This window comes from Malassezia globosa, assembly GCF_000181695.2.
Source record: "Malassezia globosa CBS 7966 chromosome Unknown mgl_sf_6.1, whole genome shotgun sequence".
NCBI classification, from domain to species: Eukaryota; Fungi; Basidiomycota; class Malasseziomycetes; order Malasseziales; family Malasseziaceae; genus Malassezia; species Malassezia globosa.
Window position 1 is genome coordinate 176,436 of NW_001849866.1, and position 19,415 is coordinate 195,850.

A 19,415-nucleotide genomic window follows, 5' to 3' on the forward strand; every position below is an offset into this window, starting at 1 on the left:
TTTCGCTAGCATTTACGAGCTCTTGATGGTGGTTGTACACGAGACTTTGCCGATCAGCGTACAAGTCACGGATACCTGTCACATGTGTAAGTTGAGGCATATCAACATACTATCCATTAACTCATTCGATGCCTTCAGCAAGGCATCGAGAGGCTTTGTCGTAGTCCATTCGTCGAGAGAGGGTTTCGAGATTGCAGGCTTGGCGGGCGTATCATTGTCACCAATTCCGTAGAACTCCTTCAGTGAGTGTGACTTGCTCGTCGCCATGAGGCAAGAAATATATTAGGTAAGTGGTGCGCAGTGCGTGACTTTTGACGACGATGAAGCAGGAACATGGCATCAAGTCGGAACCCGAGGATGTCAAACCTAGTGTTCAGCAGCGCGGCTTCCGTGACATACCACTTTTTTCGATGGGCTCGTCGAATGCTGTGACGCATTTAATGAAGTTTGCTACTCATACGCGAGTTGATCCAAATAACGAGTCCCAATTTACACCACCTGTCAAGCTGAATCGCAAGTTGCCGCTACGGGTGAAGATGCCGCCTGCCAAGCCCGGTGATCAGGTCATTGACAAGTGGGGCAAACCTGTTATGGACAAGGAAGGACATGCATTGAAATGGCCTTCCCACGATGTTGACTTGGAGACGATTCGTCCGTATCTTGATATCGATAAACCAGCAGCACAGGAGAATGATGCTTCCACTGGCTCAGGCACAAGCTTCACGCGCAACCGCATGTTTAAGAAGCGGGTGCGCGAGGTGCATAAGTCATCCAGCTCTGCTCGTCGCACGCGAAACGAAGAATACTATCCGTGGGTCCTTGAAGACTTTGAAACGCCGCAGGAATGGGAGAGTTCCCGCGAACCATTGCCTAACAGTCTCAAGGCACTCGAGGCTTGGTATTTTGCCGAGAAAGAGCGGCGCGAATCTAGGCGCGAGTTGCCTGCGCCAGAAATAAAGCAGGAGGCGAACTCTTCATCGTCAACCATGGCACCCCATGCACCTTGGGTCGGGCAACTTGAAGGCGACTCTGACGAAACGTCGACATCGCATCATGTTCTCTTCGCATTTGATGACAGAAATGCAGGCGGATTCAAGGTCGTGCCGGTGCGTCGCCAATACAAATTTATGCAACTGCACAAACGCGTTCTGACCAGCGAGCAAGTGGAAGAGGAGTTTGAAAGACATCAACGCAGTTCGGAAACAGAGAGGTGGTTCATGCGCGATCGTTACAACACTGGTGCAGGTCTTGGTGCACCTGGAGGCAGCTCATCCGGACAAGCCAGGGGTCGTATGCCTGCACTCGCACTGCCAGGACAACCATCTCTTGGATGGCAAAGCAGCTCACGGCTTGTTGCCGTTAGCGGTGAGCCGCAGCGACGAGCGGATGATGACGACGACTTATTCGGAACAGTGCGCAAAAATGAAACAACCTATGACGAGCTTGATTTTGAAGACTCATTCGAAGATGATGACGAGCGTGCCGATGGCCAGGACGATGATGATGCTGACGCGAAGGAGCTCGATGAGCGCTTGAAGCGTGAGATGGTGGCAGATCGCTTGGACGACGCACATGTTAAGCGCGAACCAGACGAACTAGACGACGCTGTTGCTGTGAATCGACGAAGCGGTGCAGATAACCTCTTGGGATCATCCGAGTATGGCCGGCACGATGATGCTATGTTGACAGGCAGCGGACGGCAGATGCGCAAGATTATGAAAGCACTGAGCCGACGCGAGGGTCTCGACACATATGACAGTGACGAGGAAGCAAAAAATCCATATGCGAGTGAAGAGTCAGACGAGTCAGATGAGGAGTTGACGGTCTTGCATCCAGAAAGGGCTCTTCTTGCGGCTCGTGAGCAAAAAGCACGGCTTGAAAAGACGAAGGAGTCTTCTGCTGCTTCGACGCCTCCGACTCGGTCTGAGACACCGGAACTCGAGTCAGGCGTCAAGCGGAAGAACGAAACAGCTCGTTTGGACGAGGCAAAGAAAAAGGCTCGCACCGAATCTCGGTCTACTTCACCTGTCCGCTCAGGCTCGCCATCGGCGCGCTCTTTATCGCCTCTAGAGACAGAGATTGTGCAGCTTATATCTTCGGGCCGTGTCGCATCGACGAGCGACTTGGTGCAGCATTTCCGGGCACGATTAAAGCAGGATCTATCGCTAAAAGAGCAACTCAGCTCAGCAGTGAAACGGATTGCCTATATGGACAAGAAAGAGAACAAACTCAAGCTGAAGGAGTCTGTGCTTGCTGACGCCGGAGCCATTTCTCCGCGCGGTAGTCGCCCCTAACCAGTGGCATGAGGTCCTGATAGCATGTCGTGTTATAGTTTGCAAGCCATTTTTTTTCGTGGTCGTGTAGGAGCGAGAAGTCGACGAGCTTCGTGCAAATTGGGACACGAGTCAGTGTTGCAAACTCTAGCCATGGCGCACTGCCAAAGTCGCGATGCGTAGCCGCTTGGCGTACAATCATTGCCGACTCAATCCGGATGCCAAAGTGACCTTTCTCATAGAATCCAGGCTGTATGAGTTAGTCACCTATTCTGCCGAATACATGTTCATGCATGGCCCTAGAGCCTGTGAATCCATACGTACCTCGTTGCTAAGGATCATGCCTGGCTGCAAAGCGACTGGTTCAGACGCACCTCCAGACGATGACGAAAACCCATGTGGCCCTTCGTGCACGTTTAAAAAGGCACCAATACCATGGCCTGTGCCGTGCAAATAATTGTAACCATCCTGGTACAACGGCTGCCGGGCCAACATATCGAGCTGTGCGCCAGTGGTGCCTAAAGGGAATTTAGCCATTGCCAACGCAATGTGACCCTGCAGAACACGGGTGTAGGCGCGCTTCTGTTCATCAGTCGGCGTGCCAAAGTGAACAGTGCGAGTTGTGTCAATCGTGCCATCATAGTACTGAGGCCCAGAGTCATTCAAGTAAGGAGTCATACGATCAATAATGCGGGAGTTTTCTGTCGGCGTCTCATAGTGAGGTAGTGCGGCGTTGGGCCCGGATGCACTGATAGCGTCATACGCTTGCATGCCTGCAAAGAAGGGGTCCTTTGCACGAATACGCTCAAAGGCTTGCGCTGCATCCCGCTCCGACACCTCGGCGCCGTTATTCATCTCGCTCTCAAGCCAAGCTGCCCACTTGACCCAGGCTGCTCCATCACGCTTGTAAGCGCGCGTCATGCACAGGATTTCGACCACGTTCTTGCGGGCCTTGGCCATGGCGACAGGGCTAGCAGGGCTCTGTACAGTTGTATTTCGTTCCCCAGCTGCGGTGACAAGTGCATATGAAGCCTTGGAATCCACAAATACATGCCCCACTGATGTGTCTCGCAGCCACTTCCACACAGCTTCATAGTCGTACACGGTGACGCCTAACTTGGCTAGGTATGTCCGGATGTGCTGCATGATGAGGCGGGGGTTCACGAACAATGCAACCTCTTGGGCCGTTACAATGACATAGGCGGGAAAAACAGGATTGCATGGAATCGATGCGCCGCGAAGGTTGAGGAACCATGCAACTTCATCGAGAGCCGAAATTACATAGGCAGCATCGCCCTTTTCCAACAACCACGTTCGCAGCCTTGCAATCTTGTCTGATGCGTGCACACCTGCAAACTGCAGCTTGTATTCTTGCACCGGGTAAAGTACTTGAAGCGGCCGCTCACTGCCCCAGATATCGTCAATCAGGTTAATTTCTGGGAACGTTAGCGTTATGGAGTGGGCGGCTAGCGACTTTTTTATTTCCACTGCATCTTTGTAAGAAATAAGCCTCGCGTCAAGACCCACGTATGATCCCTCCCGCAATGTATGTAGCCATTCCCGCCAGTTCGGCACATCGCGCTCGCCGACCTTATGGAGGGTCCAAGCGTCGCCCAACTGGTGCGCTGCTTGCACATGGTAGCGTCCATCGGTGAAAAAGTGTGCTGAATCCATAAGAACCACGACGGTAGCTGTGCTTCCTGTGAACCCTGAAATATACGCAAGTCTTCTGTCACAATTTGCCGTGTATTCAGATGCATGCGCGTCTTCCGTACCAACGATGTAAGCATCGAGACAGCATGCCTTCATAGCCTCTCTCAGAGCATTCAACCGCTCCGTTGTGTCGACACACTCAAAATGCACTGCATTTGACGCATACTCTGCCAACAATGCGCGCTTCTCGTCAATAGTAACTTTGGGTCTTGAAGCCACGCACCCCATGATGAATGAGTAGGATGGAGGTGGGGCAGGATGGAAATGTGATGAGTGTTCGACACCGCAATTTGATTCGAATCACCGTCTCTTCCCCCACACACTGCGCTCAACTTGCTAAACGCGACTACTTCGAAGCCCAGCTGCCCCTTTCGACACACCTCCACAAAACTGTTGTCTCGGCTCCGTTTTCTAACATGGCCAACGACATCATGACGTCGTCATCAGCACCTGTGGCGTAAGTGTGACCAGGAAACTCACAGCAGGACGGCTGAGCCACCAAAACGTCCAAACTATGAGGAAAAAATGAAAGAGCTCGATACAGTCCCCCTCTTCATGCGTGATCTTCCCAAGCAAGAAACCCCAAATCCTGCTCTAGAGGCATTGCAAACACTCGCATTTGATGGGCCCCCTAATGGTACGTTGTAGTCTGCATCTTTTGCTCACATTCAGAGGCTGCAGAAAACTTTAAGAATCAGGGCAATGAATACTTTCGTGCGAAGCGGTACAAAGAAGCGGCTGGATTTTACCAGCAAGGTCTGCAAGCTGAGCCAGAAGACGCCAAGCTGAAAGAGACTTTACACCTGAATTGCGCGGCTTGTCATCTCGAGCTACGTACGTGTACGAAATACTCTGACATACAGAAAATTATGGACGCGCATTGCATGAGGCGCGCGCTGCATTAATAGTGAATCCTAAATCGGTGAAGGCACTTTACCGAGCCGCGCGAGGGTTTCTCGCACTAGATCGAGTCGCAGATGCCAAAGGTTGCAGTGATCTGGCTTTGGAGCTTGATCCTAGCAACCCAGAGCTTGTGAAACTCCAAGAACGTGTCTCCCAGCGCAAAGAACGTCTTGATCTACTAGAGGCGGAGCGTGCGGAGCGCAAACGGCGCCAGGGACTCGAGAACCAGGCACTTCAAATGGCTTTTGTGTCTCGTGGACTTTGGATGAAACAAAGCAATGATCCACCCGATAACCCAACGCCGGCACATTTCGATCACGAGTCCCTCCCACCCGCCTCCTCAAAAGACATTCCTCTTGTCGGTGCATTGAGGCCATGGAAGGCTCCGGACCCTATCACCACCCCTGTTATTTTTCCAGTCATGATGCTCTATCCACAGTACAATACGTCTGACCTTATTTCTGAGTACCATGAAGATACGCCGGTCGGCATGCATTTAGACGTCATGTTCCCTCCAGAATCGCGTGGGTCGTTGCCCTGGGACACAAAAGGCGAATATGTCTCGCCAAACTTATCCGTGATTGCCAAGACTCGTAAAGGACGTCTGCTGCGTATGGGCCACAAGTTGAGTTTGCGTGAACTCCTTGACCAAGGCGCACAGTTGTCGGAGAACAATGATCCTAAAGAACGCGATGGTATCGTTCTGCGTGATGGAATCATTGACCTCTACGTGTTACCGAAAGGCTCAGATGCCGAAAAAGCATGGATCTCTACGAACAAGGGCCGCCCCTTGTAGGCTTTCATAGCGTGCCTAACCTCGACGGTGTTGAGAATAGCAATGGCACACACGACTTTAAGTTGAGAACCGTGTAGGTCACGTGATAATCAGTGTGCGACGCGTAACGTGAAGTGTCGTTTAATGGCTTGAGAAGGCTTCGATTAACGGTTTCTTGCTGCAAGTATGGCGGAGGAGGTGGCGGGTTCCAGGGCGTCAGACACGAGAGTATGTATACCTACGTGATGCTAATTAAAGACGGAAGTAAGAAAAATAGAGGAACAAGAAAGCAACGAAAGGACGAATGACTCTATGCTTATGTACTTTGAAGAATGCTCTGACGAAAGCGAAGACGACTTGTATGCGGGACGCGACGAAGAAAGCATTGAGCGGCTCGAGGAGGAAATCAGTCAGCTAAATGACACGATTGATGGAATCGAAGCATACCATATTGTCGACAAACTAGGCGAAGGCACTTTCTCGTCCGTCTACAAAGCCATTGATATACATCATGAAATGTACGCGAATGCTGAGTGGTTCAAAAGCAACACGCCTTACATCAAACCACGAGAGCGCAGTCGTGGTGGAACAGTCTATGTTGCGCTAAAGCGTATTTATGTTACTTCTAGCACAGCACGAATTCTAAACGAGCTAGAGATTATGGAGTCGCTCCGTGGTGAGCCGTACATCTCGTACCTGATAACGGCATTCCGCTCAGCCGACCAGGTTATGGTCGTCATGCCGTATACCCGGCATTCGGAGTTTCGTGACTACTACCGGATCATGCCGTTGTCTGACTTCCCGTGCTACTTCTACTGTCTGTTTTCTGCGTTAGAAGCTATGCACAGGCAGGGCATCGTGCACCGTGACATCAAGCCGGCAAACTTTTTGTACGATCCTCGCACGGGCTACGGCACTCTGTGTGATTTTGGCCTCGCCGAGCGTCTTGACGCCTCTGAATGGCATGGAAAGTGCCATCATACCCTACCCTCTCCAGAGCATCCGCACGGTGAGCAATGCATCAATTATACCACACAAAGCACACATATACAGCCAGGTGGCGCTTTGGCGCGGTCCGAAGATGGTGGTAAATCCAGCTCATATGTCAGCCGCATGGCACCAATGGGCCCACCAGACCGTGTTGGCTATCTGCGCAATGATCCACGGCCAAGCATACGTGCAAATCGTGCGGGAACGCGCGGTTTTCGTGCGCCAGAAGTGCTGTTGAAATGTCCAGATCAGACGCCTGCCATCGATATATGGTCAGCGGGCATTGTGTTACTATCATTTCTATTGCGCCGCTTCCCGCTGTTCAATGCAAATGACGACACAGAGGCACTTTTAGAACTTGCGGCTATCTTTGGCCAGCGCCGTATGGAGCAATGTGCCATGCTACACAACCGGACATTCTCTTGTAATTTGCCGACGGTAAATCACAGCGGCCGTCGGATCCCGGAGTTGATCCAGCAGTTTCGTCCCGACTTGTTTGAGCCTCCTGACGGCTGTCCAGAGCCGTCAGACTATCGCCAGCAGGTGCAGTACGTGGTCCATCTAGCGAGCGTTTGCTTGTATTTAGACTGTACACGGCGCTGGCCAGCGAGTCGGATTTTACAACATGCATTTTTCCAAGACGTCGCCATTTCTCCAGACGCGGAACTATCTGGGCCATAGTTGCAAAGAGCTTGTCAAGAGTCACTATGATGCTCTGGAATAGACCCAGCACCTAACCATAATTACATGTAGATATATCATATCCATTTGAATCGAAAATTCACTAACGGACGTTACCGACGCAAGTGGATGAAAGGACGGATCGATAAAAGTGAATGGATTGCATTTATTCTCTATTCGTCATATTGAATTTCATCATTCTTCTCCACTTGACGGCATGTCCCACGAAGCAAGGCACCAGGGCTATAGTGGTGGTGCGACGCAAGATGAGGCACATGTGCCGATCGCAGCTACAGCCGATGTATTGCGATGTTATGAAGAGGCCGTACAAGAGCCATTGGTCGAATGCGTCAATCTAGATGGATTATACACGAATTCACAAGACAAACATTCGGATCGTCTCGATGCTGAAATCCTTCGTGAAGACTTTTGCTCCACAGGTGCGTATCCGTATGGATGACTGACAATTTCTAGCCATCATTGCAAATACATGGCTGACTTTGCGACCTCAGAATCGATCGCAAGGCGTTGACATTGATTTGGATGCTTTGCGTGATACTCAGAAAAAGCTTGGCGGCCGTCGCGTCCAATTGCTCCAGAGCCCCACGTTCGCACATCAAACGCATACTGTTGAGCTGCCCGCAGAATCTATGGAGCCAAGGACAACTATGGCAGCTGCGAATGAGGACACTTACGTGACATCATGGGCTGAAGGCCAGGGATCAGAGCGTCTTGATCGTCGGCTGGCAAAGCGGAAGGATCGCAAACCCAAGAAGACCGCAGGACAGGGAAAATGCGATGGTCCCACTGCTGCTGCGCCCGAGCCACGCATGGTGCTTCTTCATGGTGATGTGCTCGAGCTACCTGTGCCGCCAACAATGGGTGGTACATCTTTGGAGCAACCTGATATTGTGGCTTCACTCAACTACGCCATGGCTTACTTCCACGATCGCTCAACACTGATCCGCTACTTGAGGAGTGTCGCCCAGAGCCTGCGGCCCAAGACCGGCGTGTTTATTACCGACATGTTTGGCGGGCCGCCGACAGGTGAAGCCTACGAAGACCAAGATGAGCTGTGGACACGTTTCTGGGATGAGCCAGGCTTTCTCCGCACAGCCGGGGATGCTGCGCAGTTCCAGCTTCCGACGCGAGCACCTGATACGGACGACGATGATCTCGTCGTGCGTCCGGCACCGAGTGATACAGAGCGTGGCACACGCGCTGAGTGGCCGCGCGGAAAACTCAAGATGGTGCGGACGGGCACGGCGCATGGCGGCTTTGAGTATTGGCGCGAAGATGGACCGATCGACTACACAACGAACCGGTTCCGTATGAGCCTGAGTTTCCGCTTCGCGGATCATTCCTGGTTGCGAGATGTGTTTTCGTACGATTTTCGTATTTGGTCACTGAAGGAGGTACGTTTTTCTGCCGAAAAACCGGCAGAATCATGCGCTTTGCTTCAGTTCACTCTTTTTACTGACGCGCTTTCTCGCACATATCAGCTTACAGAAGCGATGGAGGAAGCAGGCTTTGCTTTTGTGCGAGTGCTTGTGCTCCCACGCAACGATATCGACCAGCAGGACGTCAGTGATACCGACTCAGATATCAGTGATGAAATTGCTACCATGTTTCTGCGCACTGAGAAAGAAGAAGCGCAGCGGCGCAGATTCCACACGGTACAGCCTGGGGAAAAGGTGTTTTCCACACGCTCATTCGCGACGTACATAGTAGGACGAGTGATGTAATGTGGGTCGCGCAGTGACGTAGCAATCAACCCACCATACTTCGCTTACGTCCACGAAGACGCACTTCTTGCAGACGAGCATGAATCGACGGCCATGCGCCTTCCTTCTGCCGTTCACCCTTGGACACTTGGCCACGCGTGAGCTTTGTTGTATGTGCAGCATATGCGTCGAGCACACGATGGAAGAGGTGCTCGGATGTCGGATGAGTAGATGCGAAGGCACGTTCGAGCACATACAAGTCGACGGCCTTGTCCTCCCAAAAACTCGACACACTAGCCAGACCGAAGTCAATGAGGACCACGTCCTTCTCTGGCAAACGCAGCATCATGTTGCTTGTCGTCAAGTCGCCGTGAATCACATCCGCACAGTGCATTTGTGCTAGCTGCTCACCGATCTGCACCATAAAATGGTTCTGCTCTTCCTCCGTGGGAGGAGGAGAGGCGGACACATATGGCGCCCTTGGTGATTCGCGGCTGTCGCTTCCGTCCTCTTCCGGTACGCCGCCGAGCCATTGCCGTACACTGGGTCCATCGATCCATTCCATTGCAAGAATGCCGCGCGTCTCGTCCACACACACGAGTCGCGGCACATGCACACCACTCTTTGCACTTCGCACGAGTGAGCGAGCTTCCGAAACTGTGCGTGAGGATGTGATACTCGTTGAAAGGGCTGGATGTCGGTAACGCTTGAAGAAGCGGTGCTTAACAAGCACGCGTTCGGCATGTGCCGGCCGCTCGAGCGTGGTGCCGTCTGGCATGACTAGGTGAGGTGGTTGTGTCCATAGATCCACTGAGTACACCTTCGCTTCAGCCCCTTGCTTGATCAATTGGGCACAAGGGGCGTCAAGCAAAGAGAGAATGGCGCATGGTGCACCTGGCTCACTCTCCGTCACGGTCATGTGAAGAGAGAGACAAGTATCTTGAAGTAAGCGTTAAGAAAAGAGCTCGTGTTGTTGATGGGCCCAGGACACAATGGAGTCACAGTCCCAGGAAGGAGACAAACACAACGATTCAGTGAGTGTTTGAAAAGCCTCGGGCTCGTCCTGACTGTCGCCCGTCGATGTTGGATGTCCAGATGGAAAATTGAGCCTACATTCGCTTGTGACGCGCGCATGTCACAACCAACTCCCGTGTACATCGCCACTCCAGTTGCATTCGCGTAAATTTTTATTTTGTTCGTAAAAAACGAGCTCATGCCTCGGAAACGTGCCAAGCAATCAGCACGTCTCGCACAGCGCAGTGCTCTGGGCTACGATTTGCCGCCACAAGCCAAGAAGCGTGGCGAATGGGGTGACACGCCGCGCCGAGCCATCGAACTTCTTCGTGGTCCGCCGCCACCTTCAAAGAAGTTGCGCATACGGAAAGACGATCTCAATGAGAATGCACCTACCGCTGGAGCCAAGACACCCACCACAGGCAAAACACTATCGATACCCATGGACATGCACATTCGGCACGGCGAGCGCCTTAAAGACTTCAATGAGCGTGTAGAACAAGCTTTCGCCCACGACATCAATCAGACCATGCGCTCGAACTTGCGCTCCGAATCGAATCGGAAGAAACGACAAAGACGCCGCGAGCTTTTCAAGGAAAAGAAACGCGCGCAGGACCCTATCGCTGCTCAGAAGGCGGAGGAAGATGAGCTTGATTTCGCCCGTGCACCCTTGTCGCGGTCACTACATGATGTTGTTCAGGCTCCCCCCACACTTACGGCGCGGTCGAAGGAGCGGCGCAGAAAAACAGAGGACGCTGCTATACAGCTTCCAGAGCGAGCCGAACCATCTGCTGCTCGACAGCGCATCTTGGACGAGGAGCGTGAACGTGTGATCCAGCAGTACCGTGCACAGAAGCATCGTTCATAGTAGTCTATGTATGCGTGACAATGCCATGTTCCTATGTAACGCGCTTCCGCCCACCTTTGCACAGACGCAGGCAGGAAAAATGGAAAATCGACAGACAAGAGTGATGAGAGGCACGCGCGCCGTTGTGTTGTGAAACACAATGCTAACGTCCATGGACGTCCATCACAGTGCGCATATCATCGCCACCATCCATTACATGGCGTGCATCTTGCTATTCCTCTTCCGGGCCCTCTTCTCCGTCGTCGTCATCGTCCTCCTCCTCCTCGTCTTCGTCCTGCTGCTCAAAGTCCCATGGTACGCGGAAGAAGCGCACCACCTGCTTGTTGGGGTCCTTTGCAAGGACGAAGCGGCCAGGCCGTTGCGCACGCACTACGTCAATGATCGTGCGCACAATGCCCCACCCATTCGGCAGGCTATACGCCATCTGTGCTGCCAGCTCACGTGGCTTGAACCAAGATGTACCAAGGATTGTGTGGCGATACGGGTCGAGAGGATTTAAGCGTGAGATATAGCCCAGCTTCATGTTGTCGGCACCGGCCAAGATACTCTGCACCGCGAAGCGAGCGAGCTTGAATGAGTTGTTCTTCATCTCGGTCGCAACAACAGCTCCACGGCTCTGGTCCAGGCGTGAGCGCCAGTCTGGCGCGCCACCAGCGCCAGGCGCACGCGAATCAAATTCGTTCAGTGTGCGGATCGTGATGAGCTGCGACGGTGGCTTCTTGTCGCTCGCACCAGCAACGAACGCGTTCAGCTCTGTGCGCACCACCATGTCGACGGGATCGTTCTCCTCTGTACCAAGGTTGAAGCGCCGGTACCGGTAGCCACAGCTCGCAAGCTTGCCCTCGTCGCTGTCGGCAGCGTGGAAGGGATTTGCATGCTCAAAGTTGTACGTCTTGTTTTCGTCACACACCTGGAAGCCAAAGTTTTCATTCACAAACGTCGCTTCCAGACTCAGCGTGCCTGGTGTGTTGATGCGCGCGCGTGCATTGGACTCGGGTGATGGGCCGTTCGCAGGGTCGTTCAGCTCGATCGGCGGCTCAGTGGCGTTTTCATTCACAGTCAAGAAGTCCATCGCACTGTTAGCACGCTTGTCGAAGAACAAGGTGCCGTCGTCCGACTTGGTAATGACAATGTCCCACGGATACACGGAGCGCGGCGCACACATGAGCAGCGCCAGGATCGAGTCCGTCATGTACACCTGCGGCTGCTTGGCTTTCGCTGCCATGTCTTGAATCACTGGATCCTCGGACGTCGTTGGGTTGTAATGCACGCGATCGCGGGGCTGCAGCTGCCGCTCAAAGCGCACACTGACCCGATCGTATGACCGGTCGTACTGGTACAGCGTGCCGTACGAGCCGACGTCCTCAGGCTCTTCCACATCCATACGCAGCTTGGACATGCGCACAAAGTCCAGATCACCCATCGCCTCCCAGTCAGGGCCGACGGTAATAGAAGCCTCGCGTGTCTTGCGCTGCGACCGCTCCCAATCACGCCAGCCTGGTCGCCGGCCGCGTGCATCTGAGCCAGAAGCACGGCTGCCGCCGCCGCCACGTCCGCCGCGGGCACCTGGTGCTGATGACGCATTGCGTCCAAAGCCCGACGCACGTCCTGATGCAGCTGCACCGCGCCCGTTCCGCGCCGCAGGACCTGCAGCAGGACGTCGCTGCGCCGTTGAACGTGCATGGTCCACGACACTGAAGCTGGACTCATCCTCGCCGTGGAAGTACGCAAACGTATTCACGGGAGCACCAACCGAGTAGGCAGGTGCCGCGGCACTTCGAGCACTGCGTGCAGAGCGGCCAGGCATTGTCGATGCGCCGCCGCGCTCTTCAGCATTCGTGCCGGACGAGTTCCAGTCAGCAATGCGGCCAATGCGGTCATTCTTCGAGAATGGCGCAAATGGAATTTGCTGAAACTCTTTTGGAAGCACGGAGGCGGCACTAGGACCCGATCGCGGGCCCCAGCACTCGTCGTCCGCCGCTACATTTGGCAGCTTGAACTGGGACATGAGAGCAGGAATGGAAAGACGAGCCGAGCGAAGGCGTTTGCACGTGATGTGCAATGAGGCTCTGCGTGGCTTGGTCGTAGAGAACGCCAGCGAGAAAAAAAAAAGAAAAAAAAATCTGTTGCCAAAGATACGCAGGCAGGCAGGTCAACAGTGATAGGCTGCGCCAACGCTTGCCTGTTCTGGCAAACGAACACGCAAATTAATTCAACTGCGTGCGATTTTGGAAGGATTTATTCATCGGCGTCCCAATTTCGCTACTTTACGAAGTGAGGGGTGGTACCTCTCTCCAAAACGCATTCATCTCTCTCCACGTCTCCACCCGACGACACCCCTTCCCCCCAAAGATGTTCATGCTAAAGAGCCGTACGTTGACGAAGACATCCTGACTAACGTACACAGTCTTTGGAAAGATATGGAGTATGTAGCCGACGTACTTACACAGGTGATAAGGAAAATATCGAGCTTGTGCAGCTGCCCGCAGGCGCCTTCTATTTACTTAGGCCGCACAGTCTGCAGGGCGAGCGTGAATGTATTTATGAGAGGGCTGTGGCAACGATCCGTCGCTCGTCCGTGCCATTCCAGTATGTGCTGGCCGTATCGCAAGTCATGCAGAAAGAGAATGTCAATGGCATTGACGACGATGATATTGACGCGTCAGCTCCTGATGAGAGCTCGTTCCTCATCGACGAGGCTCTGCATTTTCACGCAAGTAGGCGAGGGGATGCTGCAACCTTTGTGTGGAATGATGTCCAGGGCCAGCCGGGCGAGCTTTTAGAGTTTGTCGTTGACGGCACGCAATGCAACTCTGTGATGCGCTCTGTGTTTGAAGTGACGTATCTTCAATGCGCGTGGGAACGAAAGACAGGGCAGAGCCATGAAAATGCAACAGACGAAGATCTCGAGGCACTCAAGTGGCATCCAGAAAACGAGCCGACTGTACGAACGAACCAAGTCACAAAAACAGGAGCAGCTGGCGCGGTGAATGCCCCGTCAGCGACCACGGCGTCAGCATCCAAATCTGCTTCCACCACCCCCACTACTTCCACCTCGTTTCCGTCTGCGCAGGAGCGCCAATCGACCCGGCCTCCTGCGGCTGAATCTCTGCAGAGTGTCACGGGCTCGGCTGAGCCGACGATCGTGCTGACTGCCCGTGCCGATTTGTACCTGTATGACCAGGCAAGTGGTCTGTTTATGCGGCAGGAAAAGAATGTGACAGCCAAGGTCGCAGAGGCAGGCCGATTCTTATGTACGTACAAAGCTTCAGAAACCACCCGGAGGTTCTAACGCACCAGACTGGATGGTCGTCGATGGCGCCGAGTCGCCATGGTTGAGCCAAGGCGTCGACTCGCGCATGAACATGAACTTTTCTCTCGAGAATCTCAGTGCTGTGTGGAATTACTATGACGAGCAACGCCAAGTGTTTTCGTGGCTTTTGCGTTTTTACGACAAATCGTCGTACCATCATTTCCAAGAGTCTTTCTCGCATTTGCTTTGGGAAACTCTGCATGAAGAGCGCTGGGGCAAGGGGTCGAATGTCGACAAGCAGTATGTCGAGCAGGCATACGAGCAGGATGTGGCCATGACCGACGAAGAAGGTGAGCCGCATCACAGCACTCTGCTGTCTCCGCGACACACGTCAGCGCTTAGTGATGACGAGGATGGTGATGCAGATGCCGTCGAGGCTCAACTCGATCCGATGGATGAAGACGATGATGAATACAATGATGCCACTGATGAGGACGATGTCGAAGCTGCCACACAGGCTGATGATGCGCCTGTGATGCCTGACATGGGTGGCGAGCGCAACTCGGCTTTGGCCGTCGGATACAAGTCGGACAGGGCGTTTGTCGTACGTGGCGACAAGATTGGCGTGTTTAAGCACACAGATGACGACACCCTCGAGTTTTCCACAGCCATCAATCGGATTAGCACGCCCCAGGGACGCTCCTTTGCGCCTAAGCGTGTCATGCTCCATGATCAAGACACAGACATGGTGCTGATGGATCCAAAAAACCAGCATGCACTTTATCGCATGGATCTGGAGTATGGCAAGGTTGTGGAAGAATGGCATGTGCATGATGATGTGCCAGTGAACAACATTTTGCCGTCAAGTAAATATGCGCAGATGACGTCTGAGAAGACATTTATTGGCACATCACGAAACGGCGTGTTCCGCATCGATCCGCGCCTTCGTGACCAGACGCTCGTCGACTCTCAATTCAAGCTGTACACGACGAAGCATGACTTTAGTGCCGCAGCAACGGATGCAAAAGGCCGCCTAGCCGTCGCATCAAACAAAGGTGACCTGCGCCTGTTTGACCAGATTGGCAAGAATGCAAAAACCGCGCTTCCTGCGCTTGGTGATCCCATCATTGGTGTTGATGTGTCTGCGGACGGCCGCTGGGTTATCGCCACTTGCCGCACGTACTTACTGCTGATCGACACACTCATCAACGATGGCCGCTTCCAAGGCCAGCTCGGGTTTGACCGCAGCTTCCCTGCCGACTCTCGTCCCTTACCGCGCCGCTTGCAGTTGCGGCCGCATCATGTGGCGTACATGGAGTCGGAGGTGCATTTCACACCTGCGCATTTCAATACAGGCTCCGATGCAGAGACGTCGATCGTCACATCGACAGGCAATTACGTCGTTTCGTGGTCTTTTGAGGCTGTAAAGAAGGGCAATCCTTATGCTTATGTGTTGAAGCGGTATGGCGGCACAGTTGTGCGTGACGATTACACCTACGGCTCCGATCAGTCGATTGTTGTGGCATTTGAAGATGATGTTCAACTCGCTAAGCGAGCTCAGCTACGCAAGCCAACTCGCGCATCCTTGGCTCCAGGGACCGTGCAGGCTCGATCCAGCACCGGCAAGCCACGTCGTCTGACCAGGGCATAATGCTCCCGGTCGCATGCTTGAGTCATGCTTTGTGGATGGGCCAATGTCTCATATCATACCTATTTGCTTTCTTTTTCTCTCTCCCTTTTCTTGTTAATTCAATGTTATAGAACATATTTTCTGGTGCCTCTGGTCTGATATGCGGCAGTTGTTGTTCAACGTGGTCATGGTTCCTGCCTTGTTCAGCTCAGCACACACATTGTAGTGCTTGAAATATTTTTACAACACGCGGTTGTGATCTACACAACTACGGTGTCAAAATCCAATCACTCGCTGAGTGTCACTTTGCGCTCTCACCAGTTTGTGTAAAGAAACAACGTGAAAAAAAAAAACAAAATCGTATGATTTGGTCGCTTGCTCGGTTCGGATCCAGTCGATTGCCAGTTGCCGTTGGATGTCATCCTGTGCTAAAAATCCCTTTGGTTATGCAAGCGAGCCAAGTATCGTCGCACAAAATCTAGGGCGACGGTATCGAATGAACGAGAAGCTCTTCAACCCACGACTAAACTGCGCTGAAGGAGTGCGCGATTCGTAACACGCGCTCTTTATAAAAGACTTGGAAGGCACCATGCTACTATCTTCCTACATGAAGTTCAGTGCTGCGGTAAGCCTATCAGCAGGGTCATCGTCCAGGCGAGCCATTTCAATCTCAGAGAGTAGCTTCTTGATGCCAATGCTCAGGCGGCCATTCTGGCCCAAGCCAGCACTGGCCAAGAGCTGCATGCAGCGCAGGTGCTCTTCCTGCGTCTTAAACAGCTGCGTTTCACGAAGCACATGATCAATGCTGCGCAACGAAGTAATGTCGGGCACTCGGATATCGGCAAGGAACGCATTGGCCATGTCCATGTCATTGAGCATGGCTTTGTTGGACGTCGTAGCCAAGACAAATAAGCGGCGATCCTTCGGTGGCTGCTTGCCAAGCAAGACAGCCAGCGTCTGCAGCACGGGGTTGGAGAACCGCGGCCCGATTGGAACCCATTCAATGATTTTCTCCAAATTGTCCACGACCACAATACTCAAGGGACTCTTGTACGAATCATTAAACACTTTGTTCAGGTACGCAATCTTGCCCTGTTCATTCATGCCGACCATGTTCTCAGGCGCCACAAGCTTGATGAAAGGGAAGTCAGACGCCATCGCAATGGTCGCGGCAAGTGCCGTCTTGCCCGAGCCAGGCGGTCCATGCAGGAGCGCTGTCACAAGAGACGTACGTTCACTTGTACGCACTTGTTCAACACGCAGCTGACCGTCGCGAAGGATCGTATCGATGTGCGGTGCAAAGTGCATGATCCCATTGCGAACGACTTGCTGCAGCTCTTCCTCCGCTACGCCAAATGCTGGCTTCACTTCATCCAGCGCACACAAGAAGTCCTCCCGATTCACACGCATGCCTTCGACGTCGTCGGAGATGCCGGCCATCGTACCGACCTTGACGTGGCGGTTAAAGGCAAAAGACGTCGCACTCTTCACGAGACCGGCAATTTCTGCACCAGAAAAGTTCTTTGTAAGTGCAGCGAGTTCTTGCAAGTTCACGTCACCGTCCATGACTCCATTCGTGCGCATCTTGGCAGTCTGGATGTTGATGATCTGTAGACGTCCATTTTCATCGGGCAGGTTGATCTCCATGTGCACCTCAAGACGACCGGGACGCAGGAGCGCCTCATCAATCATGTCGAGCCGGTTCGTCATACCGATAATCAAAATGTTATTGAGCTGGTCAACGCCGTCCATTTTGGACAGCAGCTGGTTCACAACCGAGTCGCCTACCCCAGTGCCGCCACCGGTGGTGCCTCGCTGCCGACAAATGGCATCGAGCTCATCGAAGATGATGATGTGCAGGCCTGACTCGTCACCCTTGCTCCTGAACTCCGCTTCAGCCTCCGCAAACAGCTTGCGGATGTTTTCTTCACTGGCACCGACGTACTTGCTGAGGATCTCGGGTCCATTCACCACTTTCGGCTCACGAGCGTTTAGCATCTTACCAATCTGACGTGCCATGAGGGTCTTACCCGTACCGGGCGGGCCATACAGTAATAGACCCTTGACGTGCTGGATCCCAAGTTTCTCAACAAGGTCGGGTGGGAAGATGCGCGACGCAAACGCACGACGGAAAATTGCACTGAACTCTGTGTCGAGACCGCCGATCCCCATGTCTTCGAACTTGAAGTTCGGCTGAAGAATTGCGTTCGGCCGCGCACGCTTTCCACTCGCCTTGATCTCAAGCGCACTGCCCTGTGCGACAAAGAAGTTGACTTGCGTCTGTGGGATCATAACGCCCAGATGATGCGCTGCGCTGGTGTCGATCGAATATACCCCACGCACCGTCGCTTTCAGATTCTGGCCATGGAACTCAAACACTAGCACCTGGCCATTTGATAATACGTGTGAATCAAATACACGCGTGAAAATGCCCTGCATTTCATCGGCACTGAATGGTCCAGTAGGCATTTGGCTCCGACTCAGGTAGTCCAGCTCAATATCCACATTGCCCAAATACACACCTTTGCCCAGCACCGTCGGCTCAAATGCCTCTACCGCAACATCGTGTCCTTCAGCACTAAGCCGTGCCCACTGTCGCTGCAGCAAGGCTGTACCGATCGTTCCTGGTGCGATTGTGTGTGTGTTGTCGGGTATAGCCGTGAATGCGAAACGCCCAGACACAAGCACATAGCGTGTGTTGCCCCACTCGCTTGGGTTCAGAATCACACAGTTCGTCGTGTTCAGCGTCGGTGGCGACTTGACGATTCGGAACATGTGTGGCTGCCGAGTCTCAGCGGGATGCACAATAGGTATGCCTCGTGTTGGCGGAGGCACAGCACTGCTTGCTGGCATCATGCCAGTAGCCCCAGGCATAACAGGCACTGTACCACTGCTGCCACCACTACTAACATTGCCAGGCACAGGTGGCACAGGCATTCGTGCACTGGTGCCGCCAGCCAGAGGCGTCGTGTATGATGGGAGTGGGTGACGTCCTATGCCGCCAGTACTACTGCCACTCGTTGCGCCCGAATATATATTGCGTACATCACCACTATTTGTCCGATCTGAGCGGAAAAAGCCCGCCATGGATCGCTTGTTGTCCTGGATCGAATGGGTTCGACCAGGATACGACTTTCAGTAATTAGGCGCCAAAGAGCAGAATATGTGGACCGGATGACGATGCCTAGTCAGCAATAGCCACTGTGCAGCGCCACACGCGACGCCGTCGCCTAACAATGACGCAAACGCGCACAATTTGCCTGGCCTGTGCCCGTAATGTCTCCACATACGCTGAGTGCTAGCAACGCAGGGGATGGATGGAGTGGAGGGGCGTGGCCTATGACAGAGAAAGGCGCGCACCACGTAACGGGCCTACGTCGCCCCCGCTCATTATGACGCGCGCAGGTTAGCTAGCCAATGCTGACTCATCTACACGTGCGCGGGCGGGATATAGTCATCCACACTCGCTCGGGGCAAGCAGGCCGACGTCAAGCGTGGCAAAGCGAAGCAAAACCAGGAAAGTTGGATGCGGAAGGTAAATTGACTAGCGATAGCCCCCCCCAAAAAAAAACCCGGAGGCACCAAGTATTT

At 53.3% G+C, this 19,415-nt stretch overlaps 10 protein-coding genes across 10 annotated transcripts; 6 read left to right on the forward strand and 4 right to left on the reverse strand.

Moving 5' to 3' along the window:
- Positions 1 to 320: 320 nt before the first annotated feature.
- On the forward strand, positions 321 to 2,294 carry MGL_2547 (uncharacterized protein; the record flags this gene model as incomplete). The annotated part of the gene is made up of 1 exon (XM_001730113.1): positions 321 to 2,294. One exon carries the CDS (start codon positions 321 to 323, stop codon positions 2,292 to 2,294), a length of 1,974 nt encoding a protein of 657 aa, XP_001730165.1.
- Positions 2,295 to 2,540: 246 nt separating this feature from the next.
- Positions 2,541 to 4,214, reverse strand: MGL_2548 (uncharacterized protein; the record flags this gene model as incomplete). The annotated part of the gene is made up of 1 exon (XM_001730114.1): positions 2,541 to 4,214. The coding sequence occupies one exon, from the start codon at positions 4,212 to 4,214 to the stop codon at positions 2,541 to 2,543; it is 1,674 nt and encodes a 557-aa protein (XP_001730166.1).
- Positions 4,215 to 4,402: 188 nt separating this feature from the next.
- On the forward strand, positions 4,403 to 5,685 carry MGL_2549 (uncharacterized protein; the record flags this gene model as incomplete). Its single annotated transcript, XM_001730115.1, has 4 exons — positions 4,403 to 4,443; positions 4,472 to 4,623; positions 4,659 to 4,820; positions 4,850 to 5,685. The coding sequence occupies 4 exons, from the start codon at positions 4,403 to 4,405 to the stop codon at positions 5,683 to 5,685; spliced, it is 1,191 nt and encodes a 396-aa protein (XP_001730167.1).
- A 291-nt stretch (positions 5,686 to 5,976) lies between these two features.
- Positions 5,977 to 7,335, forward strand: MGL_2550 (uncharacterized protein; the record flags this gene model as incomplete). Its single annotated transcript, XM_001730116.1, has 1 exon — positions 5,977 to 7,335. One exon carries the CDS (start codon positions 5,977 to 5,979, stop codon positions 7,333 to 7,335), a length of 1,359 nt encoding a protein of 452 aa, XP_001730168.1.
- A 217-nt stretch (positions 7,336 to 7,552) lies between these two features.
- MGL_2551 (uncharacterized protein) lies at positions 7,553 to 9,080 on the forward strand (the record flags this gene model as incomplete). Its single annotated transcript, XM_001730117.1, has 2 exons — positions 7,553 to 7,775; positions 7,810 to 9,080. 2 exons carry the CDS (start codon positions 7,553 to 7,555, stop codon positions 9,078 to 9,080), a joined length of 1,494 nt encoding a protein of 497 aa, XP_001730169.1.
- A 113-nt stretch (positions 9,081 to 9,193) lies between these two features.
- Positions 9,194 to 9,837, reverse strand: MGL_2552 (uncharacterized protein; the record flags this gene model as incomplete). The annotated part of the gene is made up of 2 exons (XM_001730118.1): positions 9,194 to 9,206; positions 9,317 to 9,837. The coding sequence occupies 2 exons, from the start codon at positions 9,835 to 9,837 to the stop codon at positions 9,194 to 9,196; spliced, it is 534 nt and encodes a 177-aa protein (XP_001730170.1).
- A 435-nt stretch (positions 9,838 to 10,272) lies between these two features.
- MGL_2553 (uncharacterized protein) lies at positions 10,273 to 10,941 on the forward strand (the record flags this gene model as incomplete). The annotated part of the gene is made up of 1 exon (XM_001730119.1): positions 10,273 to 10,941. The coding sequence occupies one exon, from the start codon at positions 10,273 to 10,275 to the stop codon at positions 10,939 to 10,941; it is 669 nt and encodes a 222-aa protein (XP_001730171.1).
- Positions 10,942 to 11,152: 211 nt separating this feature from the next.
- Positions 11,153 to 12,949, reverse strand: MGL_2554 (uncharacterized protein; the record flags this gene model as incomplete). The annotated part of the gene is made up of 1 exon (XM_001730120.1): positions 11,153 to 12,949. One exon carries the CDS (start codon positions 12,947 to 12,949, stop codon positions 11,153 to 11,155), a length of 1,797 nt encoding a protein of 598 aa, XP_001730172.1.
- Positions 12,950 to 14,246: 1,297 nt separating this feature from the next.
- On the forward strand, positions 14,247 to 15,845 carry MGL_2555 (uncharacterized protein; the record flags this gene model as incomplete). Its single annotated transcript, XM_001730121.1, has 1 exon — positions 14,247 to 15,845. The coding sequence occupies one exon, from the start codon at positions 14,247 to 14,249 to the stop codon at positions 15,843 to 15,845; it is 1,599 nt and encodes a 532-aa protein (XP_001730173.1).
- A 582-nt stretch (positions 15,846 to 16,427) lies between these two features.
- Positions 16,428 to 18,761, reverse strand: MGL_2556 (uncharacterized protein; the record flags this gene model as incomplete). The annotated part of the gene is made up of 1 exon (XM_001730122.1): positions 16,428 to 18,761. The coding sequence occupies one exon, from the start codon at positions 18,759 to 18,761 to the stop codon at positions 16,428 to 16,430; it is 2,334 nt and encodes a 777-aa protein (XP_001730174.1).
- Between the last annotated feature and the right edge of the window lie 654 nt (positions 18,762 to 19,415).